The 21,710-nt window shown below is 46.0% G+C and overlaps 1 protein-coding gene across 6 annotated transcripts in view; it reads left to right on the top strand.

Annotated features, from left to right (window-relative positions):
* CAMK1D (calcium/calmodulin dependent protein kinase ID) overlaps positions 1-21,710 on the top strand; it is a 489,400-nt gene that overhangs the window by 38,607 nt on the left and 429,083 nt on the right. Inside the window, exon 1 of one of the 6 annotated variants that reach the window (XM_055296618.2) lies at positions 3,059-3,137. The exons of 4 other annotated variants lie outside the window; for them this stretch is intronic. In XM_055296618.2, the coding sequence (XP_055152593.1) occupies positions 3,085-3,137 (53 nt within the window). In that variant the 5' untranslated portion in view covers positions 3,059-3,084. One more of the 6 variants, XM_055296617.2, reaches the window with a different exon arrangement.

Genomic DNA, 21,710 nt, shown 5'->3' with positions numbered 1-21,710 from the left:
ATTACAGGCATGTGCCACCACGCCCGGCTAGTTTTGTATTTTTAGTAGAAACTGGGTTTCAGCATGTTGGTCAGGCTGGTCTTGAACTCCTGACCTCAGGTGATCCACCTGCCTTGGCTTCCCAAAATGCTGGGATTACAGGCGTGAGCCACTGTGCCTGGCCTGAATTGTACATTTTAAATTTGTGAATTTTGGATGGTATCTCAATGAAGCTTTTACAAAAAAGACAATCTATGGAGTATTTCCTGTGGCAACTGAAAGTTCAAATAGAGCCAAGCGTGGTGGCTCCTGTATATAATTCCAGCACTTTGGGAGGCCAAGGTGGACCAATTGCTTGAGCTCAGAAGTTCAAGACTAGTCTGGGCAACATAGTGAGACCCTGTCTCTACAAGAAATACAAAAATTAGTTGGGTATGGTGGTGTATGCCTGTAGTCCCAGCTACTCTGGAGGCTGAGGTAGGAGGATTGCTTGAAGCCCAGAGGTGGAGGTTGCAGTGAGCTGAGATTGTACCATTGCACTCCAGCCTGGGCCACAAACTGACAAACCCTGTCTCAAAAAAAAAAAAAAAAAAAAAAAACAAAACCCTGTCTCAAAAAATAAAAAGAAACTACTAATTTAATAATATAAAATAAACTATGGCACATCAATATAATGGGATACTCTGCAGACTTTAAGTTGCAATGCAGAATGTTATTGAAGGACGTGGGCAGACAATATACTGCTTAATGTAAAAAATAAGTTAACAAATAATATGATTCCAATTTTGTGGAAGAACATTTGTAATTATATTTATAGGGGGAGGGCTGGAAGTGTGTGTGTACGTTCGTGATATTAACAGCAGTCATCTGAAGGTGTTGAAATGACAGATGACTTTAATTTTCTCCTTCTTGCCTTGCTGTGTTTCCTAGATTTTATATAATAATCATGCACTAGTTAGCAGAAAAAGAAGTTTGAAGTAAATTCACATACAATATAATGTTTTGATACTTTAATAAAAAATAATAATAATGTAGGACTACGAAGATAACTTTACTCGGCCGGGCGCAGTAGCTCACTCCTGTAATCCCAGCACTTTGGGAAGCTGAGGTGGGCAGATCACTTGAGGTCAGGAGTTTGAGACCAGCCTGGCCAACATGGTGAAACCCCGTCTCTACTAAAAATACAAAAAAAATTAGCCAAGTGTGATGGTGGGCACCTGTAGTCCCAGCTACTCAGGAGGGTGAGGCAGGAGAATCGCTTAAACCCAGGAGGCGGATGTTGCAGTGAGCTGAGACTGCACCACTGCACTCCAGCCTGGGCGATCGAGAGAGACTCCATATCAAAAAAAAAAAAAAAAAAGTTACCGTTAACATATTTCATTTTACAATTATTGCTATTCATAGAGTAGTGACAGCCTCCATGCTTTGACACACACATTGTATGTATAATATATAACGGCTTTCATTGAGTTTGATATATATATACACATATATATACATATATACATATATATACACACATATATATATATATATACACACACACACACACACATATATATATATACACACTGTAAACTCTTAATGAAAGTTATATTATGTGTATCTCGGTTGTTTTTTTTTTTTTTTTTGAGACAGGGTCTGGCTCCATTGCCCAGGCTGGAGTGCAGTGGTACAATCTCGGCTCACTGCAACTTCCACCCACAAGGCTCAAGTGACCCTCCCACTTCAGCCTCCCGAGTAGCTGGAACCCTGGCTAATTTTTGTATTTTGTTTGGTAGAGATGGGTTCTCGCGATGTTGCTCAGCCTGGTCTCAAACTCCTTTGCTCAAGCGATCCGCCCACTCGGCCTCCTAAAATGCTAGCATTACAGGCATGAGCTACCGCACCTGGCCTGTGTGTGTGTCTTTATGTCATAATAATTGCTCAATAAATGCTAACTATCCTCTATTGGGATGTAAGTTCTGAACTATTTTATTCATTGTGAAAGATTGGGCTCAAAAATTTCCCTTTCGCCCCTGCTGGCGCCCCACCAATGCTTAGTTGCTGTCATGAGTGAGTGAGCAGATGGAGCCCATTGTGGGAGGGAAGAAGCCTCAGCTATTTTCTCCCCCGGGAACCTCCCTTTCTGTAGGCATCTTGCCAGCCCGGCATCTTTGCTTGTTCTTTGAGTAGGATGAGGTGACTCTCAGGAGGCTTCTGGGATCTTCTCCAGAAATGCGCTCACCAGAGGAGACCCTGGCTCAGACTCCCAAGTAGCTGGAAGTACAGGCGTGCGTGTGCCACCGCGCCTGGCTAATTTTGTGTTTTTGGTAGAGATGGGGTTTTGCCATGTTGCCCAGGCTGATCTCGAACTCCTGACCTCAGGTGATCCACTCGCCTTGACCTCCCGAAGTGCTGAGATTACACGTGTGAGCCACTGCGCCTCGCCCAAGCCCTTGTTACTGTCGAATTCTGCCCGAATCAACCTTGAAACTTAACTAGTTTTCCCACTTTCAGCTTTTCCCCCAGACTCCAGCTTCTAGATTCTCTGTCAATAAGAGTGTCGAGGTTTAGAGCAGAGGCAAAAACTGGTTTAGAGCAGAGAAAAAAGCCTTGGTCTATGCTGGTGTGCCTTCTTGGCCCAGGAAATGTTTTTGGCAGTCTGAGTGTTTTGTCTTCTCTGTTGGGGGCTGTTAAGAGGCACAAGAAAACGTACCTGTCTGCTAATTGCAGAGGTTAAAAGGCAAGAGCAAAAACACATCGCACCTGACATGCGTTTCGAATTAATAAATTGTTAAAAATGCCTGCTTGGGAGACTTCTGTGGGGCTCAAAGACAGCTCCGTCATTACCTGGGACTAGAGGCTCCAGCAGTTTTTCAGATACTGTGTGGCAATGCGAGGTTTGTCTGCTGTGAAGGGAAAACCATCCCACCGCTTAGGAAGTCATGAGATGCAGCACGAATGTGATTTTGTTACCACGCTCCCCTGGAGGCACGTCGTGCTGTTCTAGAAAGCCTGTCGTTGGAGGAAAACACTTGATGAGTCTGCGGTAAAGGCGTGGCTTGCGATTTCATTTGGGAAGCACAACGTCGTGACGTCTGTGTGATTTACATCCCGGAGCTGATGGAGACACCACCACACTCCATGGAAGGTCCTTCCTGTCCGATCTGTCCAAGGTCTGGAGGAAGAAGCGAGATGGGTCAACTGTGAGCTTCCATCAGCTTCTGCCTAGAGAGAGGCTAATTATTTGGGTTTCTGGTGATTCCACCAGCTCCAGATTTAAGTGTTCTCTATGCTAGGGTGGTGTGGGGGTGTGTGTGGTCAGTTACCGCTTAAACTCCCTGCAGAGGGGGCTGAGGGGCTTGGGTGGCGGGTGGTTGGCAGTGGCGTGTGCCAGCCCTGGGTCTGTGCCTAGACCAAGGCTCATGTTCTGCCCATTGCTCTTGGGACAGGCTCTTTGGGACATCAAGGATTCTGGGAACATCCCGACACTGCTCTCCTTGGGGTGTGTGGCCAGAGGTGTCTTCAGGCTTCAAGGAGAGGTGCTCAGTGCAGGAGACTCAGCTTCTGCCCAGCACCACGGGGTCGCGGGCTTGGAGCATCCAGGTGGTTTCATCCAGGCCTGAGTGAGAACGTGACCTAGTTACTGTGCCTCTCTGCACGTTGGCAGAATAAACAGACCTTGCTTCCTCCCCTACTCCCAGCAAGCAGAATTCTGCTGAGCCTCTTGGAGGCTGGAGGGCCAGTTTTAGTAACGTGCCCTTTCCTGTTTGGCGACCGTCCAGTTATTTTGGGTGAATGTTAATGGCCATGAGTTTGAAAGTTGTAGTTAGATGAAAACGCCCTCTCTGGACACAGTGTCCTTGTCACCTACTGTCTGAAGGTGCTTCCTTTTTGGGGAATAGGATTGAGAGCAAAATGATCACAACATCTGTGGCTTTAGATTGTCATTTGATTTTTTTTTTTTGATGCCTTCTATCTGCATTTAGGTCAGTGGAAGGGATGAATTCATCATAGGCACTTGTAGTAGAAAATCTCCTTGAGCCTCAAAGAGAAGGCTATTTTTCCTGTGGGTCATCTTTTTGCTGTGCATGGGAGGTACTGCCCCATGGGGCAGGGTGAGTTTAACTTTTGGAGGTGGCTGGTGGTCTTGGGGGGAACTTAATTTGAGGACATGTGCATGACCAATAAATGTTCTGGAGGAATGAATAGTCCTGTGTCTCCCACATTTTTATCTTTTATAAAGCACTTGTACTGCACGGTGTCCTTCTAGGCTGATGCAGAATTTTCATACTGCATTTGCTAGTGATTTGCACCAGTGGCCAAAGAACTATAAAGTAGTTGTCTCTATTTTTTAAAAATTAAAAAAAGATGGGGTCTTGCTCCATTGCCTAGACTGGTCTCAAACTCCTGGCCTCAAGTGATCCTCTTGTCTCAGCTTCCTAATTGCTGGGATTATAGGAACGAGGCACTTTGCTCAACCTTAGTTTCCGTTTTATTCAGAATGGAAGGAATTTCTCATATAAGTAGAATTCTAGAGCTAGAAGAGACATTGTATCTCTATCTCTGTCTCTACCTTTATCTCTGTCACTATCTATCTCTGCGTCTGTCTCTAAACTATCTTTATCCCCTTGTTTTATGGAGACAAAACAGGCACAGAAAGTTAAGCCCTGTTACTCAAGATCCTACAACTAGTTGAGGGTAGAATAGGGTCCATTGTGCCCAGGCAAAACCCAGGTAAGAGTGCAGGGCCAGGGCTAACCATGAGCTCCGGGACTTGTGCAGCCTGCCTGTTTCCAGTCTCTGTTCCCCCTTGGGTCATGTCACGTGGGAGCAGAAGCTTCTAGTCTAACGCGTAAAGGACTCAAGAGGAAAGGGGAGCCCAGAAGGGTTGAGGGACTTGCCTGAGATCACACAGCTAGTGAGTGAGTCACCTGTCCAAGCCTGGAATACAGGTCCAGCTGTCCCCACGGAGCCATCCTTCTGGCCCACTAGATTCAGAATGAACTCAGGCTCAGCGTGCATGAATAGAGGATGCTGTGCATAGTCCTGACTTTATGAATCAACTTGATGGGATTCTGTGTGGGGTCAACTAATGTGCTCAGAGTCCAGCATTGAATGAGTAGGAGGTGGGAAGGGGTCCAAGCTCAGTTCTGGCCAACTCCAGAGCTCAGTGTTAGGCCAACACTGTCTTCTCTTGTGAATGAGGAAAACCCTTTCTCAGGCCATGATATGTTGGTATCTCAGTCTTTTGGCCATGAAGGGTAGAGGGGAAAGATTGAACTTTTAAGATCTTTGCCTGGATTCTTGTTATTCTCAATACAAAATAAAATACTTTAAGCTTGTGTGGGGCCCTGGGAACAAGCTGTAGGTGTGCGCTTTTTTTCCTCTGATTAAATTGGAATCACTATGTAAATTAACTTTCCAGGGGATTGTCTGTGGGAATTCCTAAAGCAGCCTTAGGTTGATTTGACATGTGAAGAAAATACATCAAGCAATCAATCTTAGAAGCTTCTCTTCTATTCAGGGTTTCCACAGGAAGGCAGTTTCACCCCAGCTGGAATCACCGGTTGCTTTTCACATTCTTAATTCTTTTGCCAATTTTCCAGATGCCTTTGGAAATTCATGCTGACCGTTTTTTTTTTAAAGATTCCATTTTAAGTACTGAATATTTTCCTGTCACTACTTAAACTGGCATGAATAAAATATTCCCTTTCAGGAGGATGATTTTCAAATGTTTCTTAAAGAAAAACAAAACACCCTAGTCGGTTAAATTTAGGAGGTCTGTTAAAATGCCCTTACAGTACCAGCGGGTGAATTTGAGAATAAGAATTCTGTCTTCCTCACAGTGCCATATACAGTGCACTGTAATGGCAAGCATGAGGAAATTAGGATGACTAGAACCGAATCATCCAGGACTCAAAATAGAGTTTCTCCCTCAGAACAATCTGGGATATCTATACTAAATTTATGGGATAGTTACTGTCATTAACAGCTCATATAACTGAAAATGGTGAAATGATTTGAAAATCAGATAAACAGTAATTGCACCACTGCACTCCAGCCTGGATAGCAGAGTGAGACTTGTCTTAAAACACACACACACACACACACACACACACACACACACAAACAGTCTGGGCGTGGTGGCTCATACCTGTAATCTTAGCACTTTGGGAAGCCAAGGCGGTGGATCACCTGTGGTTAGGAGTTCAAGACCAGCCTTACCAACATGGTGAAACCCCGTTTCTACTAAACATACAAAATTAGCTGGGCGCGGTGGTGTGTGCCTTTAATCCCAGCTACTCGGGAGGCTGAGGCAGGAGAATCGCTGGAACCCGGGAGGTGGAGGCTGCAGTGAGCCGAGATGGTGCCATTGCACTCCAGCCTGGGTGACACAGCAAGACTCTGTCTCAACAAAACAAAACAAAACAAAACAAAAAATCAAAAACAAAAAATATAACAAAACCCCCACAACTCCTCCTTCCCTCTCCCCCCAGCCCCTGACACCTACCATTCTACTTTGTTCCCGAATTTATCTACTCTAAGGGCGTCCCGTAAGTGTGATCATACAGTACTTAGCCTGTTGAGATTACCTTATTCTACTCAGCCTAATTGCCTTATGGCTCATCCACATTATAGCATTTGTCAGAATTTTCTTCCTTTTTATTTATTATCGTGTACCATATGTTATTTGGAAATACGTATACATTGTGGAAGGACTAAATTGATCTAGTTAATATATGTTTTACTTAACATACTTGTTTTGTAGTGAGAACACTTAAAATCTACCGTCTTAGCAATTTTCCAGAACACATACATTGTTATTAAGCACAGTCACTATGTTGTACAATAGATGTCTTGAACTTTTTCCTCCCAGCTGAAATTTTGTATCCTTTGACAAAAGTCTCCCCAACCCCCTGACCCCCAGGCCCTGATAACCACCATATTACATTCTACTTCTATTTTTTTTGAGACGGAGTCTCGCTCTGTCACCCAGGCTGGAGTGCAGTGGCACGATCTCGGCTCACTGCAAGGTTCACGCCATTCTCCTGCCTCAGCCTCCCGAGTAGCTGGGACTACAGGCGCCCACCACCATGCCTGGCTCATTTTTTGTATTTCATGTAGAGACGGGGTTTCACCGTGTTAGACAGGATGGTCTCGATCTCCTGACCTCGTGATCTGCCCGCTTCGGCCTCCCAAAGTGCTGGGATTACAGGCGTGAGCCACCGCGCCTGGCCTTTTCTTCCTTTTTTAAGGAATACATTTTCTTTTAGCTCCTACTGAATGTAACTCATGGTGCTAGGCTCTTTGAGAGAGGCAAAAACGTTTCACTCCAGGAACTCATAGTGTTATGGGTGAAAAGAACTGAAAACACGGCAGGCGTTTTAGATGTGTGTTACCACCATCTATCCTCCCGACCTCAGTGAGATGGGGTCAGACATTTTAATTTTCTCACCCAAGGACATTCAGCGAATTAAGTGGCTGAGTTGAGCTTCAGGCCCAGCTTTGGGAGACACTCCCTGTATCCTGTAAGCAGAGACCAAATCAATGCTGTGTGAGTTTAGAGATGGAGGCACCCAGCGCACCTGGGGGAAGACATGATGGACACGTGAGCATTGCGTCCAAACTTGAGGCATGGCACTTGAGGTGTCCTGCTCTGAAGGCGGGGACAGTGGCTGAGCAGACATGCCGGCCAGAACACTACCCTGAAGATGACAGTGTTGATATCAAGGGCGGGAGGTGAAGGAAAATGGCAGTTTACCCTCCACACCTCACACATGTGTGGGTTTTTCCTTCTCATTAAGCAGTTCTCCAACTCTTGGACACCTGTGTTTCCTACAGTTCACTTGTGACACTGACTATGCGCAGGTATTGCAGACCCCACAGGTTGAGGGCAGTTCCACAAGCCTGCTCTCCACACCCCCTCCACTTCAGACGCCAGTCACAAGTCCTAGGTTGTGGCTCGTGCTTTTGGCCAACTGGCCATACTTTGAGGGTTCGCACCACCCCTAACACACGTTTGATCGTTTGCGATAATGGCTCACAGAACCTAGGGAGACACTTATGTTTACAGTTTTATTATGACAAATACAACTCAGGAACAGCCAAATGGAAGAGATGCATAGGGGGAGGCATAGGGTGGGGTGGGGTGGCAGGGGAGCTTGCTTTCTTCTCTGGTTGCCCCACCTCCCTCGTCTCCAGGTGTTCACCAACCAGAAACTCCCCAGACCCCTCCAATTAGGGTTTTTATGGAGATTCCATGATTGATGTACATCACTGGTCGTTGGTGACTGACTCAACCTCCAGTGCTTCTCCCCTTTCTGCATTGGAAAATTCCAACCCTCTGTCATCACCTGGTTGGTTCCCCTGGTAACCAGCACCCCTTTTCCAAGAGTCACCGCATTGGCATAAACTTAGGTATGCTTGAAAGGGGCTTATGATGAATAATGAGAGATGTTCCTTTCACCCCATCACTCCAAATTCCAAGGGCTTTCGGAGGTCTGTACTAGGAGCCAGAGTCATACACCAAAGATAGATTTCTTACCCTGCCACACCTGGGAGATGGTAGAGTTGACATCAAGGGTGGGAGGAGATGAGCAAGCTGGGCATGAAGGAACCAGTGGGAAACCAGGTTAGAAAGGGGGTAAAGGTCAGATCATGATGGGTTTTGAGTTCTAGGCTAAAGTGTTTATAGTGTTAGCTCGTGACACATCCAGGATGTGGGAACATGAGCAGAGCTGAGCCTTAGAAAATGACCTCAGAGCCTGTAGCAGGGCTGTGATCTGGGCCTGGACCGGTGTGGTAGCGGGCAGGGAAGAGGCTGTGTACAAGAGGCCTTGGAGGGCAGGGCTGGGACATGGTGCTGGCCCAGGTGAGCTCACCCATGTCAGCATGGTGTGCCTCCAACTTGGGGTGCACTTTGTAGCTGCTTACTGAGGGTAAACAGTTACATTTATTTTTTTAAAATTTTAATTTTTGTTTTGTAGAGACAGGGTCTCACTCAATTGCCCAGGCTGGAGTGCAGCGGTGCGATCGTAGCTAACTGCAGCCTCCAACTTCTGGGTTCAAGCAGTCCTCCCACCTCAGTCTCCCAGGTAGCTAGGTGCATACCACCATGCCCAAGTAATTTTTTTTTATTAATGTTTTTTTGTAGAGACCAGGCGGGTCTCAAACCCTTGGTCTCGAGTGATCCCCGTGACCTGCAGCTGCCGCCTCCACAGAGGTTTGGGAGTGGGGCTGAAAGTCCCAACCCTCTAATCCTGCCTTGGTCTTTGAAGTGCTCAGCACCCATCCTGAAGCCACCTATGGAATCTCAGCCACCAGTCACCTCATTAGCCTACAAAAGACATCACTGTGGAGGTTCCAAGGATTGTTGTATGCTGGGAAACTTCAAGACAAAATAAGTATTTTGCAGTATCATAAAGGGCCACCAGGATCAGGCTGGAATTCAGGGCTTCTGACATCTAATGTAGTGAGGAATGTTCTATTAGCTTTTGGGGAAAACTTACTGTAGAAGAGTTGGTTTTTCGGCCAGGGGAAGTGGGTCATGCCTGTAATCCCAGCATTTTGGGAGGCCGAGGTTGGTGAATTACTTGAGGTCAGGAGTTCGAGACCAGCCTAGCCAACATGGTGAAACCCCATCTCTACGAAAAATACAAAAATTAGCTGGGCATCATGGTGCGTGGCGGTAGTCCCAGCTACTTGGGAGGCTGAGGCAGGATAATCGCTTGAACCTGGGAGGCAGAGGTTGCCGTGAGCCATGATTGCACCACTGCACTCCAGCCTGGGCGACAGAGCGAGACTCCGTCTCAAGAAACAAAAAAGAGTTGTCAACCTCCACCTTCTGGGTTCAAGCGATTCTCTAGCCTCAGCCTCCCGAGTAGCTGGGATTACAGGTGCCCCCCACCACACCTGGCTAATTTTTGTATTTTTAGTACAGACAGGGTTTCATCATGTTGGCCAGGCTAGTCTCGAACTCCTGACCTCAGGTGATTCACCCGTCTCGGCCTCCCAAAGTGCTGGGATTACAGGCATGAGCCACTGTGCCTGGTCAAAAGAGTTGGTTTTTAAGTGTTCAGTAGCCCCCAGTCCAGGGCTCCTTAACTCGGAGCAGCAGTAAATTTGGAAGGTCAGCCCCTCTCCTGCTGGGCGCTGCTGGTGTCCTGTCTTGTTTACTATTGTGTCCACATCATCGTCCACCATTCCTCTTTGGGAAGTAAGAACTTGGGGAACAGTTGCCAAAATCATCATTTTTCTTGTGAGTGCTATTGGGGTTTTCTCCCTCTCAGGGCTTATGCCCAGTGATAATGGGTTCATTCTGGGCCCTCCAACCAGAGTCTTCATGAGTCTCTGGCTTATCCTCCTTTTTGCCATATGCTGTGGGGGAAAAGCAGCCCTCCACTGGAGAACACTTCTTCCAGGCCCTCCATGGTGTAAGGGCTATGTAGAAGGTATTTGATCTCTCTTCTGTTGCTTTGCTATCTCAACTTCCTGTCTAGGCTTCAGCTGAGCAGATCCTTGAAATTGGCTTAAACAAGCACTGACAATCTTCTTTGAGTTAAGATCAAGTGTGTTGGCAGCTCCTGCAGACTATGCCTCTGTCCTTCTCCCAGCAGCAGCTGTTGCTGGTTCAGCTTAGCACTTCCAGCCACGTAGGCTCTCTGTGGCCATGTCCACGTCCACCGGGCAGGCTCCTTGCCTGGTGTGTCAGAGCCCCACCTTCTGCTGTTCCTGAGGTTTAGGTTTTTAACACAGTCCTAAGGAGCTGAATGAGGGGCCCAGGAAGACGCTGATTTTATGCACCATCTCTGTGTTTGGCCCGCAGCTGTGTTTGTGTGATTTTAAAACAATTTATCGCTCATCTCAACTGGGCCCCGTCGGCTGACCCAGCTCCTCCGCAGCCATTGGTAATCTCCATTTTAATTAATCTTTCAAAGAAGCAGATTAAGTTGATTGCTTCCCAAGCTGAGTTTGGTGTCTGTACCTTTCAGCTGCCTTACAGAAGTGATTAAAATAAGGATTTTTCTATGAGCTTTGGTGCCCAGTTAAGATTATTTTTGGATCTCGTCTCAATGGTTTATTTCCATCATGTGCCTGTTTTTAACATAAGAGCTGAAAATGAGCGGGGCTGGTTTTTGTCTCCTGCGGGTGTTCTGTTCTTTCAAGCGCCCTAGGATGGCCATGACCTTTGGTTCCGTCTGCTTTGTGGGCCCCTTGACCCTCGGAGCCTTCTAGGGTAGCCCTGCTGAGTCACTAACATGGAGTCACACCTTTTTTCTTCCAGTCCTGGCTTCTCTTCCCCCACACACCTTTGCACATAAAACCATTTATTCCTGACCTACCCAAGCGGAGGTCCTGTGGCCACTCTCCCCAGTCCTAACTCTAGCCCTGAATTGAAGAGACTGCATTGAAAATGTTGGTTTCCTGTCAGTTTCCTCTTCTGCTGTGCCCTCCTTGAGGGGAGGGCTAGTATTTCAGCCATCCCTGTGACCCTGGGGCCTAGGTTGAGTGCCTGGTACACCAGGAAGCGCTCAGTGACGGTCCCTTGAATTAGTGAACCTCCTTGAAGTGCACGGAAAAATTGACTGAAGAGGATGAGTGTTGCTTAGAGCCAAGGTAGTAGGAAAAATGTTGGCCTAAAGATGTGTTTTGTTTGGCTTGCACGCTGTTGAAAAGTTTTTGAGTCAACATACCAGAAAAAATCCCAGGTAAACTATACGGTGAAAATCCAGATTTCCAGCTTCTCTTGAAAAATGTAGAGACCTGGCCTAGGCTGGAACTGAGGGATGGGCGTCTTTTCGAGGGGCCCAACTCGGCTTTTTATTCACCTGATTTCTAAAGTAATTTTGTAAAGCCATCTACCCCCTCCTACACTTTGAGTTGATAGCCAAAATTTTTCATCGTAACTTGAGAGAGGCAAAGGATGTTATTTCCAGAGTACTGTAAATATTGGCATCTTGAAATAAAACAGTTACATCATTATTTTAAGTGTAACCAGTGGAGCTAAATACCGCAGAGATTTGATACCCACTGTCATCCATTTAAAAAGAAGCTCATCTTTAACCACTGGAATTTCTACCTCATTCTTTTTTTTCTTTAGAGTCATATTCTATTCTCATAGAATTTTATCCTAGGATATTACATTTGTTCTTGCCAAAAACATGTATATACATTTAAATTAAGTTTCCTGTGGCTAGAGGGCCTACGTATTTTCAAAAGTTCTTGTATTTATTTCTTTATTTTTTGAGATGGAGTTTCGCTCTTGTTGCCCAGGCTGGAGTGCAGTGGTGTGGTCTCGGCTCACTGCAACCACTGCCTCCAGAGTTCAAGCGATTCTCCTGCCTCAGATTCCTGAGTAGCTGGGATTACAGGTGCCTGCCACTATGCCTGGCTAATTTTTGTATTTTTTGTAGAGACGGGGTTTCACCATGTTGGCCAGGCTGGTCTTGAACTCCTGACCTCAGGTGATCCGCCCGCTTCGGCCTCCCAAAGTGCTGGGATTACAGGCATGAGCCACTGTGCCCAGCCCAGAAGTTCTTGTATTTAGTTATTGTGATGATGATTCTACATTTGAACAAAACAAAGATATAAATTTTGGTAAATAAAAGGAGAATATAGAATTTATTTGGAAATATGTCTCCTAATAAAAATCCATAGAGTGTTTGGGTTTTTTTTTCTTTCGGTTGTTTGATGTGGATGAAGATTACTCATTGCTGGGGTAAGGAGGTCAGCATTAGTCCTTTTCCTATTTTTGTGTTTTTATAGATGTCAGTACAAAGAAACCAGATGTGACTGAGTAGATGGGATAGGAGTTTTTCATAGCAGTCCTTCAGTGAGTTCTTTGGACTCTTTCCGATTTCTGTGTCACATTATTTATTCTGCCTGCATCACAGTTGCTGCTGTTAGCCTTTTCCTTTCTAGCAGGTCTCTCTTGAGTGGAAGGAGCATGCCCTACTGGGAATGGTATTGGAATATGCATGGAGGTGGGTGAAGGTGGTATGGGAGTGCTCTCAAACCATGGTCTCCTTGAGGCTTACTGGTGTGAGGGAGTGGGAGGTAGTCCCCAAGTATATCCAGGAAGATAAAAGATGAGGGCCGGCTGGGCGTGGTGGCTCACACCTGTAATCCAGCACGTTGGGAGGCTGAGGCGGTGGATTACCTGAGGTCCGGAGTTTGAGACCAGCCTGGCCAACATGGTGAAACCCTGTCTCTACTAAAAATACAAAAATTAGCTGGGCGTGGTGGCGCGTGCCTGTAATCCCAGCTACTCAGGAGGCTGAGGCAGGAGAATCACTTGAACTTGGGAGGCGAAGGTTGCAGTGAGCTGAGATCGCACCACTGCACTCCTGCCTGGGTGACAGAGCAAGACTCCGTCTGAAAAAAAAAAAAAAAAAAAGTTGAGGGTCATGGCTGGACTGCAGTGTTCCTAAGGATAGGAGCCACACCACGGCTTAGATCTGTTGGGACACCCCACTATGACACCTGTTAGAGGGGTTTGCACTATATGCCAGTAGTGTCATAAGAGGAAAACAAACTATAGTGCTTCCACAGTTTTTGTGGATTCTGTGTTTGCAAATTCACCTATTCACTAAAATGTATTTGCATTTTTGTTGGTGATTTTGCTGCTTAAAGTAGCCGCAAGCATAGTTCAGAAGTGTCTAGTGTTCCTAAGTGTGGAAAGGCTGTAACGTACCTTGCAGACAAAATTTGTATGTTAGTTTCTTCAAGCATGAGTTGTGGTGCTGATGGCTGTGAGGTGAATATTAATGAATCAACAATATATGTTCAATGACATGTCTTTAAACAGAAACACACATAAAGCAAAGTTCTATATTGATGAGTTGATGTGACTAGAGAGGCCTGTAGGAACCTAGTCCTGTTTTTCCCCTAGGAGCAATGGTTCGGTATTGGCTAATTCGGCGTTCACGGCAACTTTCGAAAACATAACTACTGCAAATGATGTGACGCAATGGGATGTCATTTGCGCCTGGATGTTATGACTTTAGGAATTTAAGAAATCATTTCAGGATAATGTCTAGGTAGGTAGGTTTTTTACTCGGAATTTGAAGGGAGTGACAAGTATTTAATTTTTACAAGACAGTCTTTGGAAGCAGTCCCCTAACAGAGTGGCAACCATTGGAAAGTTTTTTGAGTGCGTCCAAAGGAGGATTTCTAATGATGGGAAGTGCCTTTGCCATTTAAACTTCACTGTGAGCCCACTTCTCGCTGCGTACCTAAAGTCTGAGCAGTCAAGCGAAGTGCTGAGTAAGGAGAAGAGCATCTCAGTGACTCTTTTATTATTTGACTACGGCTTGTGTCACCGGAAGATGAAAGACCTCAGAGGAGGAATGCAGAGTTTGGAAGCTGCCCAAGACTCCCAATTTACATTCAGAACCATGATTTATTCTCTGATTTCACGTAGCTTAAACTTTTTTCTTAATATCCGCTAGCTCTACGAACTTTAATCCCTACTAAATAGTATATAGAATGTAATTGTCATGATTTTGAGAACTTTATACTCTGAGGGACTGAGTGTATTTTGAGATGTGACCTGATTTCTCTGGAATCCCCACTTGAAGGCTTTGCATTTTCACAGATGGAGACTTACAACTGTACCCAGAGTGTGACGTAGGCCTCCAGGAAATGCGTTCTTCTGGTTTAATTCCTCTCCTCCTTCAGGACAGATCTCTGGTCTAGCAGGACCTTTCCTGTGCCAGGCACAGTGGCTCACACCTGTAAACCCAGCACTTTGGGAGGCCGAGGTGGGCAGATTGCTTGAGCCCAGGAGCTCAAGATCAACCTGTGCAATATAGCGAGGCCCCTGTCTCTACAAAACCAAAAAAACAAACAAAAAAGGAGTGCCTTTTCTGTCTTTACCTTTCTCCTTTATAGATTGTTTTATAATATATAATATATATTGTAAAATATATATAATATATATTATATATAAAGCTCACATCAGATTCCAGGCCTGATATACCTCCCCAAAGAAATTGTAAAACCACCAGTTACCTTTCCTTCCCACGTATGTTGTCTCTCCTAATAGCTATTTAATCAATCTGAGCCTCTACTTTGTTCTTGGGCCTGTGTTAGGTGCTGGGGGCACAAAAACAGCCAGTGCTGAGCCCTGGGGTCAGGGAGCACATTCCCTAGGGAGAAGGATCCGTACAGCAGCGTGGAGGGGCTGTCAGGTAGGGAGGCTCCCACAAGGAGCCTCAGAAGGGGGCCGTCAGGGTGCCTCAGTTTGTCTGGGAGACTCGGGGAAGGCTTCACAGAGGAGGTGAGCTGGGCCTGTGGCTTGAGGGATGGGTAGGAGTTTACCAGCTGAGCAAGAGAGATAGGGATTCCAAGCAGGTAGACCAGCTTTGGTCCTGAGACACAGAGGATGGATGAATGAGAAGATGGTCTGTTTTGGCATTCAGGCATGTATAGGGGAGTAGTGAGAGAGAAAGCTGAAAAGTAGCTTTGGTTGTCCGGGAATATATATATTCTCAGACTATATATGTGTATATCTATATATGGACAGAATCTTGCTCTGTCACCCAGGCTGGAGTACAGTGGCGCGATCTCCGCTCATTGCAACCTCCGCCTGCCAGGTTCAAGCGATTCTCGTGCCTCAGCCTCCCTGGTAGCTGGAATTACAGGTGCGTGCAACCATGCACAGCTGATTTTTGTTTGTTTTTTTTTTTGAGACAGAGTCTTGCTCTTTCGCCTTGTATTTTTAATAGAGACAGGGTTTTGCCATGTTGGCCAGGCTGGTCTCGAACTCCTGACCTCAAGTGATCTACCTGCCTCGGCTTCCCAAAGTGCTGGGATTACAGGCACGAGCCACTGTGCCTGACTAACATTTTTTGAGACAGCATCTCAATCTGTTGCTCAGGCTGGAGTGCAGTGATGCGATCACAGCTCACTGCAGTCTCTACCTCCCAGGCTCAATTGATCCTCCCACCTCAGCCTCCTGAGTAGCTGGGACTACAGGTGGGCACCACCATGCCCAGCTAATTTTTGTTTTTTGTAGAGACAGGGTTTTGCCATGTTACTCAGGCTGCTCTCAAACTCCTGGTCTCAAGTGACCCGCCTGTCTCGGCCTCCCAAGTGGGACTTTTTATGTGACACTTAGTCATTTGGTTTTTATCCTGTCAGTGAGGAAATTAAAGAGAAACATGATCAGCTTTTTTGTGTGTTTGAAAGACCACTTTGGAGCTGCCGTTAAAAAGTCTTAAGACTGACGTTAGGGAGACCAGTTAAATTGCTCGTGGAGTCCTGGAACGGGGGAGTCAGGGAGAGGTTAGTGCCCCAAATCGGCAGTGGGGCTGGAGGGGCAGGATAGACATAAAGGATCCCTGAGGCAGTCACTTCACTGGGATCATTTTGGATTTAGGAGCATCAGTTGGAAGTGAAGGGCTAACAGGTCTCCTGCTTGGGTAACTGGTAATCAGTGCCCTCTACTGAGGATGTACCCAGGACCAGGTTTGTGTGGGCGAAAGGTGATGAGTTCTGGATGCGCAGAATTGCGTGGATTGGAGAGACCTCAGCGTGGAGCTCTCCAGGGCTCGAATAAGATACATCATTCTGGCAGAAATATGGCTCCAGGATTATAACCTGCAAGCAGGCTTTTTTCCCCCCTTTGGTTTTGCTTTCTTGTTTTCCTGCATTGTCTACTTAAGCAATTTATGTTGATCTGTTTGTTAGCAGAAAAGGAACAAGCAGCAAATGTATGGAAGTACTCAGGAGGAAGGCAGAAGCCCTAATGATGTGATCTGAGGACCACCTTGGACACGTAAAGCCAGATGCAATGAAAAGTTGTGAGCTGGTGTTTGAAAGTGATTTACAACAGGCTGGCATCGGCTTGCCAGCTTGTCTTCACATGGACATCTGCCCTGCAGAACTGCAGAATGGCTTAGAACACCGGTTCTGGTTTCAGGTGGACGTTGTTCACCCCTTCATATGTGTGGGACCTTGGGTGAGTCCTCGCTCCGTGCCCACCTGTCTTTCTTGGATAAGGGTGATAATTGATCCCACTTTACTTGTGAGGATTCAGTGAGATAATTGATGGTGTTTCTTAGCTCAGTTCCCGGAAGAGTGGGCACTCAAAAAAAAAATTGTCTCTTGAAGTATTTACATGCACAGCTATTCTATAAAGACTCAAAATTTACTACTGAATGTAAATCTGGGATTCAGAATTGGTTTTTTAGGTGATTTATTTTTCATTTATGAAGGCATGCACCATAGAATTCCTGCAGAGAATGGGGATAGAAGCCTCCCTGTTAATGCATTTAAAAATATTTGATTTGCAAAAAATTCAGCATACTTTAAAATAATCTTATTAATAATAATTTGTATCGTAACAACTATATTATATAATGCATTGAACTTCTAAGTGTTTTTTTTCCCCCATCAGCATCTCAACTGTTCTTCCATAATAGGCCTTGAAGTAAGGCCAATGTTTTGGCCCTGATGTTACCATTGTGGACGTGAGACTCACCCATGTCACAGAGCAGTTCTCCGGTTTCCCAGTTCTTGATACCTTGTGGCAGGTGGTAATACTGGGGCCAATTGAAAACTTTCCTGTTGCTTTTGGAAAAGAAAAAAGATAAAAGACAAAAATGGGCATATAGTTATTTGAGCTTTTCTTTTCTTTTTTTCTTTTTGAGACTGAGTTTCGCTCTTGTTGCCCCAGCTGGGGTGCAACGGTGTGATCTCAGCTCACCACAACCTCTGCCTCCCAGGTTCAAGTGATTCTCCTGTCTCAGCCTTCCCAGTAGCTGGGATTACAGGTGTCCACCACCACGGCCAGCTAATTTTTGTATTTTTAGTAGAGATGGGGTTTCTCCATATTGGTTAGGCTGGTCTCGAACTCCTGACTTCAGGTGATCTGCCCGCCTTGGCCTCCCAGAGTGCTGGGATTACAGGTGTGAGCCACTGCGCCCGGCCTTATTTGAGCTTTTCTAAAAGCAAGAAATTGAGGAAGAAACTCCTAACTGGGCAAATCCAGACCAAATTTCTTAATATTTTCAGAGAATACACAGTTGCGTCTGATTCTTTTTGGAAATATGGTATGCCTTATAAATAGGTACACCTTAATTAGTTGCAAAGATTTAAACAAGTGTGGGAAAGCTAGGAGAGAAAGCTATTTGTTACTGTTAATTATGTATTGTACAGGGCTATGCTGAGATTGAGTTATTCTTGGTATGAATAACTTCCTTTGAAAGTTAGAATCAGAGTTTTAGAACATAAGGGACCTTAGATTTTAATCCACAGTGACCAAGAAAACTGTGTTTTTTTTAATTTGTATTTTTTTTTTTTTTGAGATGGAGTCTCACTCTGTCGCCCAGACTGGAGTGCAGTGGCATGATCTCAGCTCACTGCAACCTCCACCTCCCGGGTGATTCTCGTGCCTCACCCTCACGAGAAGCTACAAGCATGTGCCACCATGCCCGGCTAATTTTTGTATTTTTAGTAGAAATGGGGTTTCTCCATGTTGGTCCGGCTGGTCTTGAACTCCTGACCTCAGGTGATCCGCCTGCCTCATCCTCCCAAAGTGCTGGGATTATAGACTTGAGCCAGTGTGCCTGGCTGGAAAACTGTATTTTTGAGCATTAACTAATTTCCTTTAAATTTTTGTTGATAAAGGAGAGACCCAGCTGCCAAAGAGTCTTCTGTTCTAGGGGTAAGACTGGTCACTGCATGTTAAATTGACATCATTCAACCAAATGTGGTTTAGCCTGAGCCATCGTATTGTGGGTAAATGTGTAGTTTCTGTTGGGTCTTTGGAAATACTAAAAATAGGCACCCACCATACCTCCTTTTGGGGGCTTCCACAGCTGGCTTCAGCCCAGCCAGCTCATTTTGCAGACCTAAAGCGTTTAAGCTCCATGCCTGTGGTCAGAGATGTGGGGACTTTGTAAAGTAATATTTCATCTCTAGTGCAGACATAATGCCCAGGAAACTGTCGCACCCATCAGCGAGCCTTGGAGTCATGTTCTTTATGGATGACACAGTGATACAGCTGTAATATGCGCCATGTTCAGTCCAGCGACAGGCAGTGAACTGACGAGAAAACTCCACTGTTTGCTTAGACTTTCTGTGTATTGACTCAATGCTCACATTACTAAGCGCCTGTCTTTAAAAATTAGCCACCGTCTAGCAGGTATAAACAGGTAGGACAATTAACACCTGAAATTGTCTTGTTCTATAAGTGAAACCAGTGAAACGTCATTAATCAAGACCCTCATACATTTGGAATGCCAAGTGACAGTCAACGGGGTTAGACTGAAGTTGGCTGGAGCCAGTATCTATGAGACAGGAGTTTGCTGAGCAAACCCGTGATATCAGCATGACATAGTCATATTGTTTAATCTACTTTACAAGAACAAACACTTAGCTTTAATATTGGCATGCGTTGTTAAACGTTTATTACAAGTACTTCTTATCAGGACCAACCAGACTTCTGCTTAGCAATAATTTGCCAGCCCTTTAAAGTGTTTATGAATTTCAGAGCACTTAAATGGCATTTTTATGTGAATGTTTTGAAATCAACGGGAGAAAGGGGAAATGCTAGCGTCTGATTTGTTTGTACCAGTGCTGCTGGGAAGAGGACTGGGCCTCGAGGAGACACTTAGCATTTCTTGTCGCGTGTAGGATTGAACGGGTGCATAAATCAAATGGTGCTGGGATTAGCGGTTAGCTAGTTGGGAAAAAAACAACTCATTGTGTTTCTCAGTGGCGGTTCCATTGGCACCACAGCCAAGATGATCTTTCCTTGCTCAGGTTTGTGCTGTGCGCTCCAGACATTCAGCTTCCCTGACTCCCACCCCGTGGAAGTTTGTTTCTGACTTGTTTCCAGATCCCCCTGAGGAAACAGCTCCCTCCCTGGTTCAGGACCGTCATGTCATGCCAAACACCAAAACGAATTCCAGATATTAGAAAGTTCGGTGTAAAAAACCCATGAAACAAGAAGAAAATGCTAGTTAATATCTGTCAAAAGCTTTTTCTTTTTCTTTTTCTTTTAATTAAGCTGTTGGCCGGACGTGGTGGCTCATGCCTGTAATCCCAGCACTTTGGGAGGCTGAGGTGGATCATCTGAGCTCAGGAGTTTGAGACCAGCCTGGGCAACATAGGGAGACCCTGTCTCTACAAAAAATGAAAAAACAGACCTTCCACAAAAATTAGCTGGGCATGGTGGTGCAAGCCTGTAGTCTCAGCTGCTTGGGAGGCTGAGGCACGAGAATTGGTTGAGCCAGGGAGGCGGAGGTTGCACTGAGCCAAGATCATGCCACTACACTCCAGCCTGGGCGACAAAATGAGACTGTCTCCCCCCACCAAAAAAAAAAAAAAATCAAGCTATTGAACTGTCTGTAAAGTCGTGCATCCATATCTCCCTGGGCCTCCTCCGTTGCTGCGTAATAAGTCTGTGCCTCCAGTTGTCCTTATGTGGGCTATTCCAGCTCTTTCCCTTACGGTACAGCTTGTTCCCTATTTTCTCTGACCCTTTATAGAGGAGATCGAGGCCACCTAGGGTGATGTCACTGCTTTATGTCTTGATACCGCAGACTTTCTTTCTAGGGAAGGCTCCCTCTGCTCCACTTCCAAGGGTCCTGGTCCTTCAGACCCCACCCCCATGCCAATTTCCATTTTGCCTTCTCTTCTTCCTCTGTCTCTGCTGCCTGTCACCCTCCTTATACTGTAAAATGCCCCGCTCACGTCCATCTTCCTGCACAGCCAACCTCCAGCCTCTCTCGTGCCCTGCGTTCATGGCCAGACCTCTCCATGACTTCTTTCAGCCCAGGCTTGAGGAACCCGGGCCAGGAGGCCTGGCAGGGTGGGCAGAGCCGCTGCAAGGGACTGGACTCAGTTGCCCACGGGATCCTGTCACCCAAGCCCCAGCTTAAAACCCAGAAGCTCCCACTGCAAGGGGAAGGGAATTCCAGGAAATCATACCAGCCTTCCTTTTCACATTTCTTTCCTCACCATCCCCTCGCTCAACCTAGAAGTTTCCTTCTTCCTGAAGCGCGTCTGGGATCGCCCCCATGGTTGCCTTCTCCCCCATCCCTGTCTGCTCCGCTGCGCCACAGCGTTGTCTTCTCTGACCCTAGATCTCTTCTCTCCAGCTTCCTTCTCCATTACTTCATGGTAGCCCCTTCTGGAAACCTCTCTGAGACCCTGAGGGCAGGGAGTAACCAGCTCCTGCCGCACAGGCTTCATCCAAGGATGGAGAAAGAGCTGGTTGAGCTGGTTGATTGAATATTAAATCTGGGAGGAGATTTACTTCCCCATTTCTAGCTGTGGTCCAAGTTGACCAACATCATCCAAATAGGTGATTTGCTTGAGCATTTTACAATGATTCAAGCTCTAGGTACTTCCCCTCCGGGAAACAAATATGAAAACAAATGAAACAAATATGAAACAAAATGAAAACAAATTCTTCCTCAAGGATGTGGTTGACTGACTTTTTTTTGTTGTTTGTTTGAGATGGTCTCTCACTCTGTCACCCAGGATGGAGTGCAGTGGTGCAATCTTGGCTCACTGCAACCTCCGCCTCCCATGTTCAAGTGATCCTCCTGCCTCAGCCTCCTGAGTAGCTGGGACTATAGGTGTGCACCACCATGCCCAGCTAATTTTTATATTTTTAGTAGAGACGGGGTTTCACCATGTTGGCCAGGCTGGTCTCAAACTCCTCACCTCAGGTGATCCGCCCACCTTGGCCTCCCAGAGTGCTGGGATTACAGGCGTAAGCCACCGCGCCT

Source organism: Symphalangus syndactylus, chromosome 10, assembly GCF_028878055.3.
Source record: "Symphalangus syndactylus isolate Jambi chromosome 10, NHGRI_mSymSyn1-v2.1_pri, whole genome shotgun sequence".
NCBI classification, from domain to species: domain Eukaryota; kingdom Metazoa; phylum Chordata; class Mammalia; order Primates; family Hylobatidae; genus Symphalangus; species Symphalangus syndactylus.
This window is presented reverse-complemented; position numbering and strand designations above follow the sequence as displayed.